Source organism: Tachyglossus aculeatus, chromosome 22 (assembly GCF_015852505.1).
Source record: "Tachyglossus aculeatus isolate mTacAcu1 chromosome 22, mTacAcu1.pri, whole genome shotgun sequence".
NCBI lineage: Eukaryota > Metazoa > Chordata > Mammalia > Monotremata > Tachyglossidae > Tachyglossus > Tachyglossus aculeatus.
In genome coordinates, this window is record NC_052087.1 from 39,492,512 (window position 1) to 39,517,105 (window position 24,594).

A 24,594-nucleotide genomic window follows, 5' to 3' on the forward strand; every position below is an offset into this window, starting at 1 on the left:
GCTCACAGTCTAGAATGTTTGTACATATTTATTACTCTATTTATTTATTTATCTTACTTGTACATATCTATTCTATTTATTTTATTTTGTTAGTATGTTTTGTTTTGTTTTCTGTCTCCCCCATCTAGACTGTGAGCCCGCTGTTGGGTAGGGACCGTCTCTAGATGTCGCCAACTTGTACTTCCCAAGCGCTTAGTCCAGTGCTCTGCACTCAGTAAGGGCTCAATAAATACGATTGATTGATTGATTGATTGATGAAGACTGTGAGCCCCACATGGGACAACCCTATCACCTTGTATCCTCCCCTGCGCTTAGAACATGAATTCGCACATAGTAAGCGCTTAACAAATACCACCATTATTATTATTATTATTATTAAAGGAAGAGAGGCGAAAGCAAACAGGGTTGGCTTTATTTCCTGGTTAGGCCGCAGGCCCAGCCCCCAGCCCTTCGGGCGACCCCTTCGGGTGACGTCACTTCCGGCGACCATGTTTGTCGCGAGGGGAGCGCCGGAAGACACGGCGCCCGGAAGGGGGACTTCCGCCCGCACTCAAGATGGCCGGCGGCGGCGTGGGCCCTGATTGGTGGAAGGTGGGAGCGGCGGCCAATAGCGACGCGGGGCGGGGTGTGGCGTCGGCGGTTACTGGGCAGGGCTGGAGGAGCTAGTCCACCAGGCGCGGAGCGCGCGTGTCCAGGCGGAGGGGCGCTGCGCGGAGCCCGCCGGGCATGCGCTCTTCGGACGCGGCAAACCCTGTACGGCGAGGGGGAAGGGACAATCATCATCCTCATCTTTGTTAAACGCTTACTATGTGCCAAGCACTGTTCTAAGCACTGGGGGACACTATTATTTATTCATTCAACAAATGCTATTATTATTATTATTATTGATGATGATGAATATTATTATTAATGATAATTATGATGGGATTTATTAAGCATAGCATCATTATTAGTATTAATGATGATGAGCTTTGTTAAGCACTGACTATGGGCCAAGCACTGTTCTAAGCACTGGAGGAGACTATTATTTATTCATTCATTCAACAAATGCTATTATTATTATTGATGATGCATGAATATTATTAGTAGTATTAATAATGATGAGATTTGTTAAGCACTTACTATGGGACAAGCACTGTTCTAAGCACTGGAGGAGACTATTATTTATTCATTCATTTAACAAATGCTATTATTATTATTGTTATTGATGATGATGAGTATTATTATTAATGATAATTATTATGGGACTTAAGCATAGCATCATTATTAGTATTAATAATGATGAGATTTGTTAAGCACTTACTATGGGCCAAGCACTGTTCTAAGCACTGGAGGAGACTATTATTTATTGATTCATTCAACAAGTGCTATTGTTATTATTGTTATTGATGATACATGAATATCATTATTAATGATAATTATGATGGGACTTATTAAGCATAGCATCATTATTAGTATTAATAATGATGAGATTTGTTAAGGACTTACTATGGGCCAAGCACTGTTCTAAGCACTGGAGGAAACTATTATTTATTCATTCATTCAACAAATGCTATTATTATTATTGTTATTGATGATGCATGAATGTTATTATTAATGATAATTATGATGGGATTTGTTAAGCATAGCATCATTATTAGTATTAATAATGATGAGATTTGTTAAGCACTTACTATGGGCCATGCACTGTTCTAAGCACTGGGGGAGACTATTATTTATTCATTCATTCAACAAATGCTATTATTATTATTATTATTGATGATTAATATTATTATTATTATTAATGATAATTATGATGGGATTTGTTAAGCATAGCATCATTATTAGTATTAATAATGATGAGATTTGTTAAGCACTTACTATGGGCCAAGCACTGTTCTAAGCACTGGGGGAGACTGTTATTTATTCATTCATTCGACAAATGCTATTATTATTATTGTTATTGATGATGCATGAATATTACTATTAGTGATAATTATGATGGGATTTGTTAAGCGTAGCATCATTATTAGTATTAATAATGATGAGATTTGTTAAGCACTGACTATGGGCCAAGCACTGTTCTAAGCACTGGAGAAGACTATTATTTATTCATTCATTCAACAAATGGTATTATTATTATTGTTATTGATGATGCATGAATATTATTATTAATGGTAATTATGATGGGATCTGTTAAGCATAGCATCATTATTAGTATTAATAACAATGATGGGATTTGTTAAGCATACCATCATTACTATGATTAAGAATGATGGGATTTGTTAAGCATGACTATGGGCCAAGCACTGTTCTCAGCCCTGGGGAAGACTATTATTTATTCATTCATTCAACAAATGCTATTATTATTATTATTATTATTATTATTGATGATGAATGGATGAATGAATATTATTATTAATGATAATTATGATGGGCTTTGTTAAGCATAGCATTATTATTAGTATTAATAACAATGATGGGATTTGTTAAGCATACCGTCATCATTAGTATTAATAATGATGAGATTTGTTAAGCACTTACTATGGGTCAAGCACTGTTCTAAGCACTGGGGGAGACTATTATTTATTCATTCATTTAACAAAGGCTATTATTATTATTATTGATGATGATGAATGAATATTATTATTAATGATAATTATGATGGGATTTGTGAAGCATAGCATCATTATTAGTATTAATAACAAAGATGGGATTTGTTAAGCATACAATCATTATTATGATTAATAATGATGGGATTTGTTAAGCACTGACTATGGGCCAAGCACTGTTCTCAGCCCTGGGGGAGACTATTATTTATTCATTCATTCAACAAATGCCATTATTATTATTATTATTGATGAATGGATGAATGAGTATTAATAATAATGATGGGATTTGTTAAGCACTGACTATGGGCCAAGCACTGTTCTCAGCCCTGGGGGGGGGGGACTATTATTTATTCATTCATTCAACAAATGCTATTATTATTATTATTGATGAATGAGTATTATTATTAATAATAATGATGGGATTTGTTCAGCATACTATTATTACTATTAATAACAATGATTGGATTTGTTAAGCATACCATCATTATTATTATCAATAATGATGGGATTTGTTAAGTGCTTACTATGTGCCAAGCACTGTTCTCAGCGCTGGGGGAGACTATTATTTATTCATTCAACAAATGCCATTATTATTATTATTATTATTATTATTATTATTATTATTAATGAATGGATGAATATTATTATTAATGATAATTATGATGGGATTTGTTAAGCATAGCATCATTATTATTACTAACAACAACGATGGGATTTGTTAAACATACCGTCATTATTATTAATAATAATGATGGGATTTGTTAAACACTTACTATGGGCCAAGCACTGTTCTCAGCCCTGGGGGAGACTATTATTTATTCATTCATTCATTCAACAAATGCTATTATTATTATTGTTGATGAATGAATATTATTATTAATAATAATGATGGGATTTGTTCAGCATATTATTATTCATAACAGTGATGGGATTTGCTAAGCCTAACATCATTATTATCATTAAAAATGATGGGATTTGTTAAGCACTGACTATGGGCCAGGCACTGTTCTCAGCCCTGGGGAAGACTATTATTTATTCATTAACTTATTCAACAAATGCCATTATTATTATTATTATTATTGATGCTGAATGGATGAATGAATATTATTATTAATGCTATTTGAGCCTCAGTTCCCTCATCTGTAAAATGGGGATGAAGACTGTGAGCCCCATGTGGGGCAACTTGATCACCTTGTATCCCCACCAGCACTTAGAACAGTGCTCTGCACATAGTAATCAATCAATCAATCAATCGTATTTATTGAGCGCTTACTATGTGCAGAGCACTGTACTAAGCGCTTGGGAAGTACAAATTGGCATCACATAGAGACAGTCCCTACCCAACAGTGGGCTCACAGTCTAAAAGGGGGAGACAGAGAACAGAACCAAACATACCAACAAAATAAAATAAGTAGGATAGAAATGTACAAGTAAAATAAATAAATAAATAAATAAATAGAGTAATAAATATGTACAACCATATATACATATATACAGGTGCTGTGGGGAAGGGAAGGAGGTAAGACGGGGGGATGGAGAGGGGGACGAGGGGGAGAGGAAGGAAGGGGCTCAGTCTGGGAAGGCCTCCTGGAGGAGGTGAGCTCTCAGCAGGGCCTTGAAGGGAGGAAGAGAGCTAGCTTGGCGGGTGGGCAGAGGGAGGGCATTCCAGGCCCGGGGGAGGACGTGGGCCGGGGGTCGATGGCGGGACAGGCGAGAGCGAGGTACAGTGAGGAGATTAGTGGTGGAGGAGCCGAGGGTGCGGGCTGGGCTGGAGAAGGAGAGAAGGGAGGTGAGGTAGGAGGGGGCGAGGTGATGGACAGCCTTGAAGCCCAGGGTGAGGAGTTTCTGCCTGATGCGCAGATTGATCGGTAGCCATTGGAGGTTTTTGAGGAGGGGAGTGATATGTCCAGAGCGTTTCTGGACAAAGATAATCCGGGCAGCAGCATGAAGTATGGATTGAAGTGGAGAGAGACACGAGGATGGGAGATCAGAGAGAAGGCTAGTGCAGTAGTCCAGACGGGATAGGATGAGAGCTTGAATGAGCAGGGTAGCAGTTTGGATGGAGAGGAAAGGGCGGATCTTGGCAATGTTGCGGAGCTGAGACCGGCAGGTTTTGGTGACGGCTTGGATGTGAGGGGTGAATGAGAGAGCGGAGTCGAGGATGACACCAAGGTTGCGGGCTTGTGAGACGGGAAGGATGGTAGTGCCGTCAACAGAGATGGGAAAGTCAGGGAGAGGACAAGGTTTGGGAGGGAAGACAAGGAGCTCAGTCTTCGACATGTTGAGCTTTAGGTGGCGGGCGGACATCCAGATGGAGATGTCCTGAAGGCAGGAGGAGATGCGAGCCTGGAGGGAGGGGGAGAGAGCAGGGGCAGAGATGTAGATCTGGGTGTCATCAGCGTAGAGATGATAGTTGAAGCCTTGGGTGCGAATGAGGTCACCAAGGGAGTGAGTGTAGATTGAGAACAGAAGGGGACCAAGCACTGAACCTTGGGGAACCCCCACAGTAAGAGGATGGGAGGGGGAGGAGGAGCCTGCAAAAGAGACTGAGAAAGAACGACCGGAGAGGTAAGAGGAGAACCAGGAGAGGACAGAGTCTGTGAAGCCAAGGTCAGATAACGTGTGGAGGAGAAGGGGGTGGTCCACAGTGTCGAAGGCAGCTGAGAGGTCGAGGAGGATTAGGACAGAGTATGAGCCGTTGGATTTGGCAAGCAGGAGGTCATTGGTGACCTTTGAGAGCGCAGTTTCCGTGGAATGAAGGGGACGGAAGCCAGACTGGAGGGGGTCGAGGAGAGAGTTGTTGTTGAGGAATTCTAGGCAGCGCGTGTAGACAACTCGTTCAAGGAGTTTGGAAAGGAATGGTAGGAGGGATATGGGACGATAACTAGAAGGTGAGGTGAGGTCAAGAGAGGGTTTTTTTAGGATGGGAGAGACATGGGCATGTTTGAAGGCAGAGGGGAAGGAACCAGTGGAGAGTGAGCGGTTGAAGTTGGAAGTTAAGGAGGGGAGAAGGGATGGAGCGAGAGATTTCATAAGATGAGAGGGAATGGGGTCAGAAGCACAGGTGGCCGGAGTAGCACCTGAGAGGAGGGAGGAGAGTTCCTCTGAGGATACCGCTGGGAAGGATGGGAGAGTAGCAGAGAGTGTTGAGAGCCGGGGGGTTGGAGAAAGGGGGGAAGAGACTTTGGGGAGGTCGGACATGATGGATTGAATTTTGTTAATGAAGTAGGAGGCCAGATCGTTGGTAGTAAGCGCTTAACAAATGCAATTATTATTATTATTATTATTATTATTATTATTATTATTATTGTTATTGTTGTTGTTATTATGTCACTTCATTTCTCTGTGCCTCAGTTCCCTCATCTGTAAAATGGGGACACATAGTAAGCGCTTAACAAATGCCATCAATATTATTATTATTATTATTAAGTCACTTCATTTCTCTGCGCCTCAGTTCCCTCATCTGTAAAATGGGGATGAAGACTGTGAGCCTCACGTGGGACAACCTGATCAACCTGTATTCCCCCCCAGCGCTTAGAACAGTGCTTGGCACATAGTAAGCGCTTAACAAATACCATTACTATTATTATTATTCACTTCTCTGTGTCTCAGTTCCCTCATCTCTAAAATGGGGGTGAAGAGTGTGAGCCCCCTGTGGGACAACCTGATCAACTTGTTTCCCCTCCCCCCCAGCACTTAGAACAGTCCTTTGCACATAGTAAACGCTTAACAAATGCCATCATTATTATTATTATTAATTCACTTCATTTCTCTGAGCCTCAGTTCCCTGATCTGTAAACTGGGGACACATAGTAAGCGCTTAACAAATGCCATCATTGTTATTATTATTAAGTCACTTCATTTCTCTGGGCCTCAGTTCCCTCATCTGTAAAATAGGGATGAAGACTGTAAGCCCCACGTGGGACAACCTGATCAACCTGTATTCCCCCCCAGCACTTAGAACAGTGCTTAACACATAGTAAGCGCTTAACAAATACCATTACTATTATTAGTAGTATTATTCACTTCTCTGTGCCTCAGTTCCCTCATCTCTAAAATGGGGCTGAAGAGTGTGAGCCCCCCGTGGGACAACCTGATCACCTTGTATCCCCCCCAGCGCTTAGAACAGTGCTTTGCACATAGTAAGTGCTTAACAAATGCGATCATTATTATTATTATTAAGTCACTTCATTTCTCTGAGCCTCAGTTCCCTCATCTGTAAAATGGGGACACATAGTAAGCGTTTAACAAATGCCATTATTATTATTATTATTATTATTATTATTATTATTATGTCACTTCATTTATCTACACCTCAGTTCCTTCATCTGTAAAATGGGGATGAAGACTGTGAGCCCCACATGGGATAACCTGATCAACCTGTATCCCCCCCCCCCAGTGCTTAGAACAGTGCTTGGCACATAGTAAGCGCTTAACAAATACCATTACTATTATTAGTAGTATTATTCACTTCTCTGTGCCTCAGTTCCCTCATCTCTAAAATGGGGGTGAAGAGTGTGAGCCCCCCGTGGGACAACCTGATCACCTTGGATCCCCCCCCAGCGCTTAGAACAGTGCTTGGCACATAGTAAGCGCTTAACAAATACCATTACTATTATTAGTAGTATTATTCACTTCTCTGTGCCTCAGTTCCCTCATCTGTAAAATGGGGATGAAGACTGTGAGCCCCCCGTGGGACAACGTGATCACCTTGTGACCTCCCCAGCGCTTAGAACAGTGCTTTGGGACCGTCTCTAGATGTTGCCAACTTGTACTTCCCAAGCGCTTAGTCCAGTGCTCTGCACACAGTAAGCGCTCAGTAAATACGATTGAATGAATGAATGCTTTGCACATAGTAAGCGCTTAATAAATGTCATTATTATTATTATTAATAATAATAATAACTTCTGCCTACCCCCAGCAGAGGCCTGGGGGACAAGAGGACCAGCTAAGGATGTGTTGGGGGGCCGGGGGTGTTACCTGGAAAGTGCAGTCGAACTCGTCGCTCATCCTGCGGAGCTCCCGGCCGTAGTGCTGGGCGGCCCAGAGGATGGGGGGTGCTGAGTGCGAGCGACCCCGAAACGGGCCCGGCTCCTCCGCCCCCGAATCCAGGGGCGCCCGGCTGAGGCGGTCGGACGGCTCCCACGCTCCGGGACCTGTGGCCGGGGGGACAAGGGGAGGAAAACGGGTCAAATGAGGGGCTGGGGATGGGGACGACGTCCATCAGGTGGTCAGTCGGATGTACTGAACGATTACTGTGTGCAGGGCACTGGACTGAGCGCTTGGGAGAGGATGGCAGAACAATAATCAGACACATTCTCTGCCCAGGTGAAATGAGGGGCTGGGGACAGGGACGACGTCCGTCAGATGGTCAGTTGGATATACTGAGTGCTTATTGTGTGCAGGGCACTGTACTGAGCGCTTAGGAGAGGACGGCAGAACAGTAAACAGACACATTCTCTGCCCAGGTGAAATGAGGGGCTGGGGACAGGGACGACGTCCATCAGATGGTCAGTTGGATGTACTGAGTGCTTACTATGTGCAGGGCACTGTACTGAGTGCTTGGGAGAGGATGGCAGAACAATAATCAGACACATTCTCTGCCCAGGTGAAATGAGGGGCTGGGGACAGGGATGACATCTGTCAGATGTACTGAGTGCCTACTGTGTGCAGGGCACTGTACTGAGCGCTTGGGAGAGGACGGCAGAACAATAAACAGACACATTCTCTGGCCAGGTGAAATGAGGAGCTGGGGACAGGGACGATGTCCGTCAGATGGTCAGTCGGATGTACTGAGCGCTTACTGTGTGCAGGGCACTGGACTGAGCGCTTGGGAGAGGACAGCAGAACAGTAAAAACAGACACATTCTCTGCCCAGGTGAAATGAGGGGTTGGGGGCAGGGACGACGTCCGTCAGATGATGATGATGGCATTTATTAAGCGCTTACTATGTACAAAGCACTGTTCTAAGCGCCGAGGAGATTACAAGGTGATCAGGTTGTCCCACGGGGGGCTCACAGTCTTAATCCCCATTTTACAGATGAGGGAACTGAGGCCCAGAGGAGTGAAGTGACTTGCCCAAAGTCACAGAGCTGACAATTGGCGGAGCCGGGATTTGAACCCATGACCTCTGACTCCAAAGCCCAGGCTCTTTCCACTGAGCCACGCTCAGTTGGATGTACTGAGTGCTTATTGTGTGCAGGGCACTGTACTGAGTGCTTGGGTAGAGGATGGCAGAACAGTAATCGGACACATTCTCTGCCCAGGTGAAATGAGGGGCTGGGGACACGGATGACATCTGTCAGATGTACTGAGCGCTTACTGTGTGCAGGGCGCTGGACTGAGCGCTTGGGAGAGGACGGCAGAACAGTAATCAGACACATTCTCTGCCCAGGTGAATTGAGGGGCTGGGGACAGGGACGACATCTGTCAGATGGTCAGTCGGATGTACTGAGCGCTTACTGTGTGCAGGGCACTGGACTGAGCGCTTGGGAAAGGACGGCAGAACAATAATCAGACACATTCTCTGCCCCAGGTGAAATGAGGGGCTGGAGACAGGGACGACGTCCGTCAGATGGTCAGTCGGATGTACTGAGCGCTTACTGTGTGCAGGGCACTGGACTGAGCGCTTGGGAAAGGACGGCAGAACAATAATCAGACACATTCTCTGCCCAGGTGAAATGAGGGGCTGGAGACAGGGACGACGTCCGTCAGATGGTCAGTCGGATGTACTGAGCGCTTACTGTGTGCAGGGCACTGGACTGAGCGCTTGGGAGAGGACGGCAGAACAGTAAACAGACACATTCTCTGCCCAGGTGAAATGAGGGGCTGGGGACAGGGACAACGTCCGTCAGATGATGATGATGGCATTTATTAAGCGCTTACTATGTACAAAGCACTGTTCTAAGCGCCGAGGAGATTACAAGGTGATCAGGTTGTCCCCCGGGGGGCTCACAGTCTTCATCCCCATTTTACAGATGAGGTCACTGAGGCCCAGAGGAGTGAAGTGACTTGCCCAAAGTCACACAGCTGACAATTGGCGGAGCCGGGATTTGAACCCATGACCTCTGACTCCAAAGCACGGGCTCTTTCCACTGAGCCACGCTCAGTCGGATGTACTGAGCGCTTACTGTGTGCAGGGCACTGGACTGAGCGCTTGGGAGAGGACGGCAGAACAATAAACAGACACATTCTCTGCCCAGGTGAAATGAGGGGCTGGGGACAGGGAGGACGTCCGTCAGATGTACTGAGTGCTTACTGTGTGCAGGGTACTGTACTGAGCGCTTGGGAGAGGACGGCAGAACAGTAAACAGACACATTCTCTGCCCAGGTGAAATGAGGGGCTGGGGACAGGGACGACGTCCGTCAGATGGTCAGTCGGATGTACTGAGCGCTTACTGTGCGCAGGCCACTGGACTGAGCGCTTGGGAGAGGACGGCAGAACAGTAAACAGACACATTCTCTGCCCAGGTGAAATGAGGGGCTGGGGACAGGGACGACGTCCGTCAGATGGTCAGTCGGATGTACTGAGCGCTTACTGTGCGCAGGCCACTGGACTGAGCGCTTGGGAGAGGACGGCAGAACAATAATCAGACACATTCTCTGCCCAGGTGAAATGAAATGGTCGTGGGTTCTAATCTGGGCTCTGCCACTTGTCAGCCGTGTGACTCTGGGCAAGTCACTTCACTTCCCTGGGCCTCAGTTCCCTCATCTGTAAAATGGGAAAGAAGACTGTGAGCCCCCCGTGGGACAACCTTGTATCCCCCCAGCACTTAGAACAGTGCTTTGCGCATAGTAAAAGCTTAACAAATACCATTATTATTATTATTATTATTATTATTATTATTATTATTATTATTATGGGCTAGGGCCAGGAACACAGTCAGTCAGATGGTCAGTCAGATTTATTGAGCGCTTACTGTGTGCAGAGCACTGTACTGAGCGCTTGGGAGAGGACAGCAGAACAATAAACAGACACATTCTCTGCCCTGGTGAAATGAAATGGGCGTGGGTTCTAATCCTGGCTCTGCCACTTGACTTTGGGCAAATCACTTCACTTCTCTGGGCCTCAGTTCCCTCCTCTGTAAAATGGGGATGAAGACTGTGAGCCCCACGTGGGACAACCTGATCACCTTGTAACCTCCCCAGCGCTTAGAACAGTGCTTTGCACATAGTTAGCGCTTAATAAATGCCATTATTATTATTATTATTATTCTCGGTGCCTCAGTGACCTCATCTGTAAAATGGGGATAATAATAATAATGTCATTTGTCAAGCGCTTCATCATCATCAATCGTATTTATTGAGCGCTTACTATGTGCAGAGCACTGTACTAAGCGCTTGGGAAGTACAAATTGGCAACATATAGAGACAGTCCCTACCCAACATTGGGCTCACAGTCTAAAGGGGGAGACAAGCGCTTAGTATATGCAAAGCACTGTTCTAAGCGCTGGGGGAGATACAAGGTAATCAGATTGTCCCAGAGAAGTGAAGTGACTTTTCATTCATTCAATCGTATTTATTGAGCGCTTACTGTGTGCAGAGCACTGTACTAAGCGCTTGGGAAGTACAAGTCGGCAACAGATAGAGACGGTAAATACCCAACAGCGGGCTCACAGTCTAGAAGGGGGAGACAGACAACATAGCCAAACATATTAACAAATTAAAATAAATAGAATAAAATAGAATAGACTTGCCCAAGATCACACAGCTGACAAGTGGCGGAACAGGGATTAGAACCCACGACCTCTGACTCCCAAGCCCGGGCTCTTTCCATTAAGCAGCGCACATTTTATTTTGTTAATATGTTTGGTTTTGTTCTCTGTCTCCCCCTTCTAGACTGTGAGCCCACTGTTGGGTAGGGACCGTCTCTATATGTTGCCAACTTGCACTTCCCAAGCGCTTAGTCCAGTGCTCTGCACACAGTAAGCGCTCAATAAATACAATTGAATGAATGAATAATAACTCTTCCCCCGCTTCAAGGCCTCATTTCAGGCGCGTCTCCTCCGAGAGGCCCTCCCTGACTGAGCCCTTCTTTCCTCTTCTCCCACTCCAATCAATCAATCAATCATCAGTCGTATTTATTGAGCGCTTACTGTGTGCAGAGCACCGGACTAAACGCTTGGGAAGTACAAGTTGGCAAAATAACCCAACAGTGGGCTCACAGTCTAGAACGCCTCCCTGACTTGCTCTCTTTACTCGCCCCCCCTGACAAAATAAAATAAATAGAATAGATATGTACAAGTAAGATAAATAAATATTTATTTCTTCGAGGGAGGGCATTCGGGGTCACCCGCAGGACGGGGAAGAGGCGAGAGGTCGGCGGCGAGTTGGACGGGGTCGAGGTAAAGTGAGAAGGGCGGCATTAGTGGAGCCAAGTGGGCGGGCTGGCTTGTAGATAATCAATCGTTCATTCAATCGTATTTATTGAGCGCTTACTGCGTGCAGAGCACTGTACTGAGCGCTTGGAGAGCACAATTCGGCACCAGATAGAGACGCTCCCTACCCACCAGCGGGCTCACGGTCTAGAAGGGGGGGGACGGACAACAAAACAAAACAAGTAGACGGGTGTCCGTCCTCCCCCCGAAGGCTCAGGGGGTCTCCCAAGTAGCACCCCCAACCCCCAGCCTGAAAACCTGGCGCCATTTTGTTCCATCAGTTGATGGTAGCCATTAGGCGCTTATCACGAGCTCAGCTCTGTACTAAGTGCTTGACAGATTATCATAAAATCTATTTACTTATTCATTTTGTTTGTACATCTTTATTCTATTTATTTTTATAAATAGATATAATATTTAATATAATATAATGTTTATATTTATGTTTTATGTTTGTTTATGTTGCCGATTTGTACTTCCCAAGCGCTTAGTACAGTGCTCTGCACATAGTAAGCGCTCAATAAATACGATTGATGATGATGATGATGATGATGTTATGTTTTGTTCTCTGTCTCCCCCTTCTAGACTGTGAGCCCGCCGTTGGGGAGGGACCGTCTCTAGTTGTTTCCAACTTGTACTTCCCAAGCGCTTAGTCCAGTGCTCTGCACACAGTAAGCGCTCAATAAATATGAATGAATGAATGGAGAGAGAGTGAGAATATATTTTAATAATAATAATGATGGCATTTATTAAGCGCTTACTATGTGCAAAGCACTGTTGTAAGCACTGGGGATGTTACAAGGTGATCAGGTTGTCACCCAGGGGGCTCACAGTCTTCATCCCCATTTTACAGATGAGGGAACTGAGGCCCAGAGAAGTGAAGTGACTTGCCCAAAGTCACACAGCTGACAAGGGGCAGAGCCGGAATTTGAACCCATGACCTCTGACTCCAAAGCCTGGGCTCTTTCCACTGAGCCACGCTGCTTCTCAATAATAATGGCATTTATTAAGTGCTTACTATGTGCAAAGCACTGTTCTAAGCGCTGGGGAGGTTACAAGGGGATCAGGTTGTCCCACAAGGGTGCTCACAGTCTTCATCCCCATTTTACAGATGAGGGAACCGAGGCCCAGAGAAGTGAAGTGACTTGCCCAAAGTCACAAAGGTGACAGTTGGAGGAGCCGGGATTTGAACCCATGACCTCTGACTCCAAAGCCCGGGCTCTTTCCACTGAGCCACGCTGTTTCTTTCTCTTTCTCTCTCTCTCTCTCTCTCTCGATAGATAGATAGATAGATATAGACAGAGATATTTCTCTAGATATATATATACATATATATATGTTGACAGCTTGTACTTCCCAAGCGCTTAGTACAGTGCTCTGCACACAGTAAGCGCTCAATAAATACGATTGATTGATTGATTGATATATATATATATGGAGAGAGAGAGAGAAATTGTGAGCTTGTTGTGGGCAGGGATTGTCTCTCTATTGCCGTATTGTACTTTCCCAAGCACTTAGTACAGTGCTCTGCACACAGGAAGCGCTCACTAAATACGACTGAAAGCATGAGTGGATCTGTAATTTATTTATCGATTCATTTATTTATTTATATCAATGTCTGTCTCCCCCTCTAGACTGGGAGCTCGCTGTGGGCAGGAATGTGTCTGTTGTTATATCATACTCTCCCAAGCGCTTAGTACAGTGCTTTGCACACAGGTAGCACTCAATAAATACGAATGAATGAATGGAGTTCATACCTGTGATCCCTGCCCGCAAGGAGCTTACAGTCTACTTTCCAGAGGTGAGACATTTGCATTCATGTTTTTGTCTTGTGTGAGGCCAATGGTCTTAATCCTCCTTTAACAGATGAGGGAACGGAGGCACAGAGAAATCAAGTGACTTGCCCAAGGTCACACAGTGGACACGTGACAGGGCCGGGATTAGAACTCAGGTCCCTCTGACTCCCAGCCCTTCCCAGACTGAGCCCCCTTTCTCCTCTCCTCCCCATCCCCCCCGCCCTACCTCCTTCCCCTCCCCACAGCACCTGTAGATAAGTTTGTACAGATTTACTACTCTGTTTATTTTACTTGTACATATTTACTATTCTATTTTGTTAATGATGTGCATCTAGCTTTATTTTTATTTATTCTGGGGACTTGACACCTGTCCACATGTTTTGTTTTGTTGTCCGTCTCCCCCCTTCTAGACTGTGAGCCCATTGTTGGGTAGGGACCGTCTCTAGATGTTGCCGACTTGTACTTCCCAAGCGCTTAGTAGAGTGTTCTGCACACAGTAAGCGCTCAATAAATATGATTGAATGAATGAATGAAAGGGCAATCTGTTTCCCCCAACATATAAACATAGACGCCCCCATGTTCATTTGGAGCGGCCTACGTACACATGTTGTGTCACGGGCCTGCGCACAACAACAATTACCAATGTTCCTCCCCTGGGCTGTAACGTACTAGATGTACATCAGCTTCATCATCAATATTTATTATAATAATAATAATTATGGGCATTTGTCAAGCGCTTACTATGTAGCACTGTTCTAAGCGCTGGGGGGATACAAGGTGATCAGGTTGTCGCACACGGGGCTACCAGACTCAATCCCCATTTTACAGATCAGAGAACTGAGGCCCAGAAAAGTGAAGTGACTTCCCCAAGGTCACACAGCATTCATTCGATTGTATTTATTCATTCCTTCATTCATTCAATTGTACTTATTGAGCGCTTACTGTGTGCAGAGCATTCATTCAATCATATTTATTGAGCGCTTACTGTGTGCAGAGCAGTGTACTAAGCGCTTGGGAAGTACAAATCGGCAACAGATAGAGAGGGTCCCTACCCAACAACGGGCTCACAGTCTAGAAGGGGGAGACAGACAACAAATAATACTAATTTTATTATTATTTTAGACTGTGAGTTGGGTAGGGACTGTCTCTATATGTTGCCAACTTGTACTTCCCAAGCGCTTAGTACAGTGCTCTGCACACAGTAAGCGCTCAATAAATACGATTGATTGATTAATTGTGGTGGTTGTTAAGCAGCAGACATGACAGAGCATGATTAGAACTCATGACCTTCTGAATCTTAGGCCCCTGCTCTAACCACTACGCCAGGCTGCTTCTCTAAAGGAACCCCTGGCTGGTGGCTTTAGTGGCAATAGCCCAGACTTGGGGGTCACAGGTTGTGGGTTCTAATCCCGGCTCCGCCACTTCATTCATTCATTCAATCGTATTGATTGAGCGTGAACTGCGTGCCGAGCACTGTACTAAGCGCTAGGGAAGTACAAGTTGGCAACATATAGAGACGGTCCCTCAGCTGTGTGACGTTGGGCAAGTCACTTCACTTCTCTGGGCCTCAGTTCCCTCATCTGTAAAATGGGGAATTAAGACTGTGAGCCCCCCGGGGGACAACCTGATCACCTTGTAACCTCCCTATTGCTTAGAACAGTGCTTGGCACATAGTAAGCGCTTAATAAACGCCATTATTATTATTATTGTAACCTCCCCAGCGCTGAGAACAGTGCTTTGCACGTAGTAAGCGCTTAATAAATGCCATTATTATTATTATTATTGTAACCTCCCCAGCGCTTAGAACCGTGCTTTGCACGTAGTAAGCGCTTAATAAATGCCATTATTATTATTATAAATACGACTGACTGAACGAATGAATGCAAATGAATGTACTAAGCGGTTGGGAGATGACTTCCCAGACTGAGCCCCTTCCTTCCTCTTCCCCTCGTCCCCCTCTCCATCCCCCCCATCTTACCTCCTTCCCTTCCCCACAGCACCTGTATATATGGATATATGTTTGTACATATTTATTACTCTATTTATTTACTTGTCCATATCTATTCTATTTATTTTATTTTGTTAGTATGTTTGGTTTTGTTCTCTGTCTCCCCCTTCTAGACTGTGAGCCCACTGTTGGGTAGGGACTGTCTCTAGATGTTGCCAACTTGTACTTCCCAAGCGCTTAGTCCAGTGCTCTGCACACAGTAAGCGCTCAATAAATACGATTGATGATGATGATGATGATAGTAAGCGCTTAATAAATGCCATTATTATTATTATTGCAACCTCCCCAGCGCTGGGAACAGTGCTTTGCACGTAGTAAGCGCTTAATAAATGCCATTATTATTATTATTGCAACCTCCCCAGTGCTGAGAACAGTGCTTTGCACGTAGTAAGCACCTAATAAATGCCATTATTATTACTATTGTAACCTCCCCAGCGCTTAGAACCGTGCTTTGCATGTAGTAAGCGCTTAATAAATGCCATTATTATTATTATAAATACGACTGAATGAACGAATGAATGCAAATGACTGTATTAAGCGGTTGGGAGATGACTTCCCAGACTGAGCCCCTTCCTTCCTTTCCCCCTCGTCCCCCTCTCCATCCCCCGCACCTTACCTCCTTCCCTTCCCCACAGCACCTGTATATATGGATATATGTTTGTACAGATTTATTACTCTATTTATTTACTTGTCCATATCTATTCTATTTATTTTATTTTGTTAGTATGTTTGGTTTTGTTCTCTGTCTCCCCCTTCTAGACTGTGAGCCCACTGTTGGGTCGGGACCGTCTCTAGATGTTGCCAATTTGTACTTCCCAAGCGCTTAGTCCAGTGCTCTGCACACCGTAAGCGCTCAATAAATACGATGGATGATGATGATAGTAAGCGCTTAATAAATGCCATTATTATTATTATTGCAACCTCCCCAGCGCTGAGAACAGTGCTCTGCATGTAGTAAGCGCTTAATAAATGCCATTATTATTATTATTGCAACCTCCCCAGCACTGAGAACAGTGCTCTGCATGTAGTAAGCGCTTAATAAATGCCATAATTATTATTATTATTATAAATACGACTGAATGAACGAATGAATGCAAATGACCGTATCAAGCGGTTGGGAGATGACTAGATAACATCAACCACGCTCGCCGCTCACAAGGAGCTCACCGTCTCTAAGGAGGGATCATCGTCAATCGTATTTATGGAGCGCTTACTATGTGCAGAGCACTGTACTAAGCGCTTGGCAAGTACAAATTGGAAACATATAGAGACAGTCCCTCCCCAACAGTGGGCTCACGGTCTAAAAGAACTGAATGGCACCGGTTCTACACCTGGCCCGGTTTGGTTGTGGCCAGAGTTCCTTTGGTCCCATAGCCTCTTGTTCATTCATTCATTCATTCATTCATTCATTCATTCATTCATTCATTCATTCATTCAATCGTATTTATTGAGGGATGACCGCTCGCTGACCGACTGGCCCTTACCTTCACTGAGGCGGGCCAAGGGTGGTGGCCTCTGTCCAGAGAGGCGCGACCCTAAGTCCGGGGAGGTGTGATGGTCGCGACGCCCCCGGCCCCCCGCTCCCTCCGGGGCCCGGCCGGGGTCACCTCCTTGGGCGCACACGTCCCCCCGCTCGCTGCTCGGCTCGAACTCCGGAATCTGAAACATGGTCAGCGCCTGGAGGGCATCGTCCGGGCGGCCGCGGGGGCGGCAACTGGGAAGGAAAAGACAGAAATCGGATTTATTGAGCGCTCGCCATGTGCGGAGCCCTGGTCGAAGCGCTTGGGAGAGCTTAATCAATCAATCAATCTTATTTATTGAGCGCTTACTGTGTGCAGAGCACCGGACTAAGCACTTGGGATGTACAAGTTGGCAACATGTAGAGACGGTCCCTACCCAACAGTGGGCTCACAGTCTAAAATAATTAATAATAATGATAGCATCTGTTGAGCGCTTACTAGGCGCAAAGCACTGTTCTAAGCGCTGGGGAGGATACAAGGTGATGAGATTGGCCCACGGCGGGCTCAGCGTGGCTCAGTGGAAAAAGAGCCCGGGCTTTGGAGTCAGAGGTCGTGGGTTCAAATCCCCGCTCCGCCGCTTGTCAGCTGTGGGACTTTGGGCAAGTCACTTCACTCTTCACTGGGCCTCAGTTCCCTCATCTGGAAAATGGGGATGAAGACTGTGAGCCCCCCCGTAGGACAACCTCATCACCTTGTAACCTCCCCAGCACTTAGAACAGTGATTTGCACATAGTATGCGCTTAATAAATGCCATTATTATTATTATTATCATCCCCATTTGACAGATGAGGGAACTGAGGCCCAGAGAAGTGAAGTGACTTGCCCAAAGTCACACAGCGGACAAGCGGCAGAGCTGGGATTTGAACTCATGACCTATGACTCCCAAGCCCGGGCTCTTTCCACTGAGCCACGCTGCTTCTCTAACTTCTCTGTGCTTCCGTCACCGCATCTGTAGTATGGGGATTAAGACCGGGAGCCACACGTGGGACAACCTGAGCCCGCTGTGGGCAGGGATTGTCTCTATTTGCTGCTGAATTGTACTTCCAAGCGCTTAGTGCAGTGGTCTGCACACAGTAAGCGCTCAATAAATACAATTCATTCATTCATTCAATCGTATTTATTGAGCGCTTACTGTGTGCAGAGCACTGGACTAAGCGCTTGGGAAGGACAAGTTGGCAACATATAGAGACGGGCCCGACCCAACAGTGGGCTCACCCGGCTCCGCCACTTATCGGCTGTGTGACTTTGGGCAAGTCACTTCACTTCTCCGTGCCTCAGTTCCCTCATCTGGAAAATGGGGATTAAGACTGTGAGCCCCACGGGGGACAAGCTGATCACCTTGTATCCTCCCCAGCGCTTAGAACAGTGCTTGGCACACAGTAAGTGCTTAACAAATACCATCATCATCATAATCATTGCCAGTGCTTGGCACATAGGAAGTTTAATAATAATAATGCCATTGATAAATACCATTATTCATTCATTCATTCAATCGTATTTATTGAGCGCTTACTGTGTGCAGGGCACTGGACTAAGCGCTTGGGAAGTACAAGTTGGCAACATCTAGAGACGGTCCCCACATATCATTATTATTATTACAATACAGTAACAGAGTGACAGTCCCTGCCCACAGTGAGCTCACAGTCTGGGGGATTGCGGGGTGCGGGGGGAGACAGATATCAATACAAAGAAATAAATCTCAATATTAATAAATAATAGAGAAGCAGCGTGGCTCAGTGGAAAGAGCCCGGGATTTGGAGTCAGAGGTCATGGGTTCAAATCCCGACTCTGTCAACTGTCAGCTGTGTGACTTTGGGCAAGTCACTTCACTTCTCTGGGCCTCAGTTCCCTCCTCTGGAAAATGGGGGTGAAGCCTGTGAGTCCTGTGTGTGCGCTTAGAACAGTGCTTTGCACATAGTAAGCACTTAATAAATGCCATTATTATTATTATTATTATTATTACACCAGTGCTTAGAACAGTGCTTGGCACATAGTAAGCGCTTAACAAATGCCATCATCATTATGATTATTATTAAATAAAGGGTCAGATGAGGCTGTAAGGGGGGGGAAGAGCAAAGGTCAAAGGGGACAGAAAAGGGAGGGGGAGCTGAGGAGAAGTGGCTCAGTGGAAATAGCCCGGGCTTTGGAGTCAGAGGTCGTGGGTTCGAATCCCGGCTCTGCCACTTGTCTGTGTGTGACTTTGGGCAAGTCACTTCACTTCTCTGTGTCTCAGTGACCTCATCTGTAAAATGGGGATGAAGACTGTGAGCCCCACGTGGGACAAACTGATCACCCTGTAACCTCCCCAGCGCTTAGAACAGTGCTGGGAACATAGTAAGCGCTTAACAAATCCCAGCTCGCCACTTGTCAGCTGTGTGATTTTGGGCAAGTCACTTCACTTCTCTGTGCCTCAGTTATCTGTAAAATGGGGATTAAGACTGTGAGCCCCCTGTGGGACAACCTGATCACCTTGTAACCTCCCCAGCACTTAGAACAGGGCTTTGCACATAGTAAGCGCTTAATAAATGCCATCATTATTATTATTATTATTATTAAATTCATTCATTCATTCAATCGTATTTATTGAGCGCTTACTGTGTGCAGAGCACTGTACTAAGCGCTTGGGAAGTACAAGTTGGCAACATATACAGACGGTCCCTACCCAACAGTGGGCATTAAATGCCATCATCATTATGATTATAATTAAATAAAGGGACAGATAATAATCATAATGATGATGATGATGGCATTTATTAAGCGCTTACTATGTGCAAAGCCCCGTTCTAAGCGCTGGGGAGGTTACAAGGTGATCAGGTTGTCCCACGGGGGGCTCACAGTCTTCATCCCCATTTTACAGATGAGGTCACTGAGGCCCAGAGAAGTGAAGTGACTTGCCCAAAGTCACCCAGCTGACAACTGGCGGAGCCGGGATTGGAACCCATGACCTCTGACTCCAAAGCCCGGGCTCTTTCCACTGAGCCACGCAGCTTCTCTGATCACCCAAAAGTGGTGATCCTATTTATTTTATTTTGTTACTATGTTCTGTTTTGTTGTCCGTCTCCCCCTTCTAGACCGTGAGCCCGCTGTTGGGTAGGGACCGACTCTAGATGTTGCCAACTTGTCATCAATCGTCATCATCAATCGTATTCATTGAGCGCTTACTGTGTGCAGAGCACTGGACTAAGCGCTTGGGAAGTACAAGTTGGCAACATATAGAGACAGTCCCTACCCAACAGTGGGCTCACAGTCTAAGAGGGGGAGACAGAGAACAAAACCCAACATACTAACAAAATAAAATAAATAGAATAGATAGGTACAAGTAAAATAGATAAATAAATAGAGTAACAAATATGTACAAACATCTATATACATCTATACAGGTGCTGTGGGGAAGGGAAGGAGGTAAGATGTGGGGGATGGAGAGGGGGACGAGGGGGAGAGGAAGGAAGGGGCTCAGTCTGGGAAGGCCTCCTGGAGGAGGTGAGCTCTCAGTAGGGTCTTCCTTCTCAGAGAAGCAGCGTGGCTCAGTGGAAAGAGCCCGGGCTTGGGAGTCAGAGGTCATGGGTTCGAATCCTGGCTCTACCACTTAGCTGGATGACCTTGGGCAAGTCACTTCACTTCTCTGAGCCTCAGTTCCCTCATCTGGAAAATGGGGATGAAGACTGTGAGCCCCACGGGGGACAACCTGATCACCTTGTATCCCCCTCAGCGCTTAGAACAGCCCACTGTTGGGTAGGGACCGTCTCTCTATGTTGCCAACTTGTACTTCCCAAGCGCTTAGTCCAGTGCTCTGCACACAGTAAACGCTCAATAAATACGATTGATTGCTTTGCAGCGTGGCTCAGTGGAAAGAGCACAGGCTTTGGAGTCAGAGGCCATGGGTTCGAATCCCGGCTCCACCACATGTCTGCTGTGTGACCTTGGGCAAGTCACTTAACTTCTCTGAGCCTCAGTTCCCTCATCTGGCAAATGGGGATTAAAACTGAGAGCCTCACGTGGGACAACCTGATCACCTTGTATTCCCCTCGGCGCTTAGAACAGTGCTTTGCACATAGTAAGTGCTTACCAAATGCCATCATTATTATTATTATTTGTACCTAGTAAGCGCTGAACAAATGCCATCATCATCATCATTATTATTATTTGTACATAGTAAGCGCTGAACAAATGCCATCGCATGAGACCACTGTTGGGTAGGGACTGTCTCCAAATGTTGCCAACTTGTACTTCCCAAGCGCTTAGTCCAGTGCTTTGCACACAGTAAGCGCTCAATAAATACGATTGATGATGATCATCATCATTATTATTATAATCATTCCCAAGCGCTTAGTCCAGTGCTCTGCCCGCAGTAAGCGCTCAATAAATACGATTGAATTAACGAATGAATGAAAGGGGAGGGAGAAGGGGAGAGCCTGGGAAGGCCTCTGGGAGGAAATGGGCCTTCATCAATCGTATTTATTGAGCGCTTACTGTGTGCAGAGCACTGGACTAAGCGCTTGGGAAGTACAAGTTGGCAACAGAGACAGTCCCCACGCAACAGTAGGCTCACAGTCTAAAAGGGGGAGACAGAGAACAAAACCAAACATACTAACAAAATAAAATCAATAGAATAGATAGGTACAAGTAAAATAAATAGAGTAATAAATATGTACAAACATATATATATATACAGGTATATACATATACACATATATATACACAACATATACACATATATATATACACAACATATACACATATATATACACATATATATACATATATATATCATCATCATCAATCGTATTTATTGAGCGCTTACTATGTGCAGAGCACTGTACTAAGCGCTTGGGAAGTACAAATTGGCAACATCTAGGGACAGTCCCTACCCAACAGTGGGCTCACAGTCTAAAAGGGGGAGACAGAGAACAAAACCAAACATACTAACAAAATAAAATATATATACATGTATATACATATATATTTCCCTTCAGGGAAGGGAAAATGGGATTTCCAGGAGCAGGGGGCGGGAAGGAAAAATGGGATTTCCAGGAGCAGGGGGCGGGAAGGGGAGGGCGGGGGGGTCCCTCCCCCAGCCCGGGCAGGCCCAGCATGACCCAGTTGGTATTTGGTAAGCGCCTACTGTGTGCCAAGCACTGTTTTAAGGGCAGGGGGCCTCCCCCTTGCAGCCCAGGGAGCTTGGGTCCTCCCTTTGGTCCCTGCTCCCCCAGCCTTCCCTAAATCAATCAATCCTATTTCTTGAGCGCTTACTATGTGCAGAGCACTGTACTAAGCGCTTGGGAAGGACAAATTGGCAACATCTAGAGACAGTCCCTACCCAACAGTGGGCTCACAGTCTAAAAGGGGGGAGACAGAGGACAAAAGCAAACATACTAACAAGATAAAATAAATAAGGGCTGGCCGGGCCCGCTGACCTACCTCTGCGACCCCCAGGACCCCCGGGAGACCCCCCCAATGTGGGGGGCAACCCCAGTAGCCTGGGCTCTGTCCTAAGGTCCGGCAGGAGCCCAGCCCCTGTTGCCCGGGGGATCGAAAGTGGCCCAAGCTCCGCCCAACCCGCTCCTGGAGTGGGCAGGCCCTGCCCGGGCTGGGCGGGAAAGGGGAGCCTCCCCCACTCCCAAGCGCTTACTACAGCGCTCTGCGCACACGGTGAGCGCTCCATCGACACGGTGGAATGAATGAATGAATGGATGAATGGCCCCTGCCCCAGCTGGGGACCCCCCTCCCCATTCATTCAATCGTATTGACTGAGCGCTGACTGCGTGCAGGGCACTGTAGTAAGCGCTTGGGAAGGACAAGTTGGCAACATGCATTCGGTCAATCGGATTGATTGCGCTTACTACGGTGCTCTGCACACAGTAAGCGCTCAATAAATACAATTGATTGATTGATTGAGCACTCACTGCGTGCAGAGCACTGGACTAAGCGCTTGGGAAGGACAAGTTGGCAACATGCATTCGTTCAATCGGATTGACTGAGCGCTGACTTCGTGCAGAGCACTGTAGTAAGCGCTTGGGAAGGACAAGTTGGCAACATTCATTCATTCAATCGGATTGATTGCTTTTACTACGGTGCTCTGCACACAGTAAGCGCTCAATAAATACGATTGATGGATTGATTGAGCGCTGACTGTGTGCGGAGCACTGTAGTAAGCGCTTGGGAAGGACAAGTTGGCCACATTCATTCATTCAATCGGATTGATTGAGCGCTGAGCACTGTAGTAAGCGCTTGGGAAGGACAAGTTGGCCACATTCATTCATTCAATCGGATTGATTGCGCTTAGTCCAGTGCTCCGCACACAGTCAGCGCTCAGTAAATACGATTGATTGATTGATTGATTGAGCGCTGACTGCGTGCAGAGCACTGGACTAAGCGCTTGGGAAGGACACGTTGGCAACATTCATTCATTCAATCGTATTGATTGAGCGCTGAGCACTGGACTGAGCGCTTGGGAAGGACAAGTTGGCAACATGCATTCGTTCAATCGGATTGACTGAGCGCTGACTTCGTGCAGAGCACTGTAGTAAGCGCTTGGGAAGGACAAGTTGGCAACATTCATTCATTCAATCGGATTGATTGCTTTTACTACGGTGCTCTGCACACAGTAAGCGCTCAATAAATACGATTGATGGATTGATTGAGCGCTGACTGTGTGTGGAGCACTGTAGTAAGCGCTTGGGAAGGACAAGTTGGCAGCATTCATTCATTCAATCCGATTGATTGAGCGCTCACTGCGTGCAGAGCACTGGACTAAGCGCTTGGGAAGGACAAGTTGGCAACCTTCATTCATTCAATTGTATTGATTGCGCTTAGTCCAGTGCTCTGCACACAGTAAGCACTCAATAAATGTGATTGATTGATTGACTGAGCGCTGACTGCGTGCAGAGCACTGGACTAAGCGCTTGGGAAGGACAAGTTGGCAGCATTCATTCATTCAATCGGATTGATTGAGCGCTGAGCACTGGACTAAGCGCTTGGGAAGGACAAGTTGGCAACCTTCATTCATTCAATCGGATTGATTGCGCTTAGTACAGTGCTCTGCACACAGTAAGCGCTGAATAAATATGATTGATTGATTGAGGGCTGACTACGTGCAGAGCACTGGACTAAGCGCTTGGGAAGGACAAGTTGGCAACATTCATTCATTCAATCATATTGATTGAGCGCTGAGCACTGGACTGAGCGCTTGGGAAGGACAAGTTGGCAACATTCATTCGTTCAATCGTATTTACTGAGCGCTGACTGCATGCAGAGCACTGTACTAAGCACTTGGGAAGGACAAGTTGGCAACATTCATTCACT

General features: G+C 46.0%; 1 protein-coding gene across 1 annotated transcript; it reads right to left on the reverse strand.

The window, feature by feature from the left end:
- Positions 1-409: 409 nt before the first annotated feature.
- BAD (BCL2 associated agonist of cell death) lies at positions 410-22,825 on the reverse strand. Its single transcript, XM_038764913.1, has 4 exons — positions 22,711-22,825; positions 17,257-17,486; positions 7,572-7,747; positions 410-751 (listed from the first exon to the last, which is right to left on the reverse strand). The coding sequence occupies exons 2-4, from the start codon at positions 17,438-17,440 to the stop codon at positions 641-643; spliced, it is 471 nt and encodes a 156-aa protein (XP_038620841.1). The 5' UTR covers positions 17,441-17,486; positions 22,711-22,825; the 3' UTR covers positions 410-640.
- Between the last annotated feature and the right edge of the window lie 1,769 nt (positions 22,826-24,594).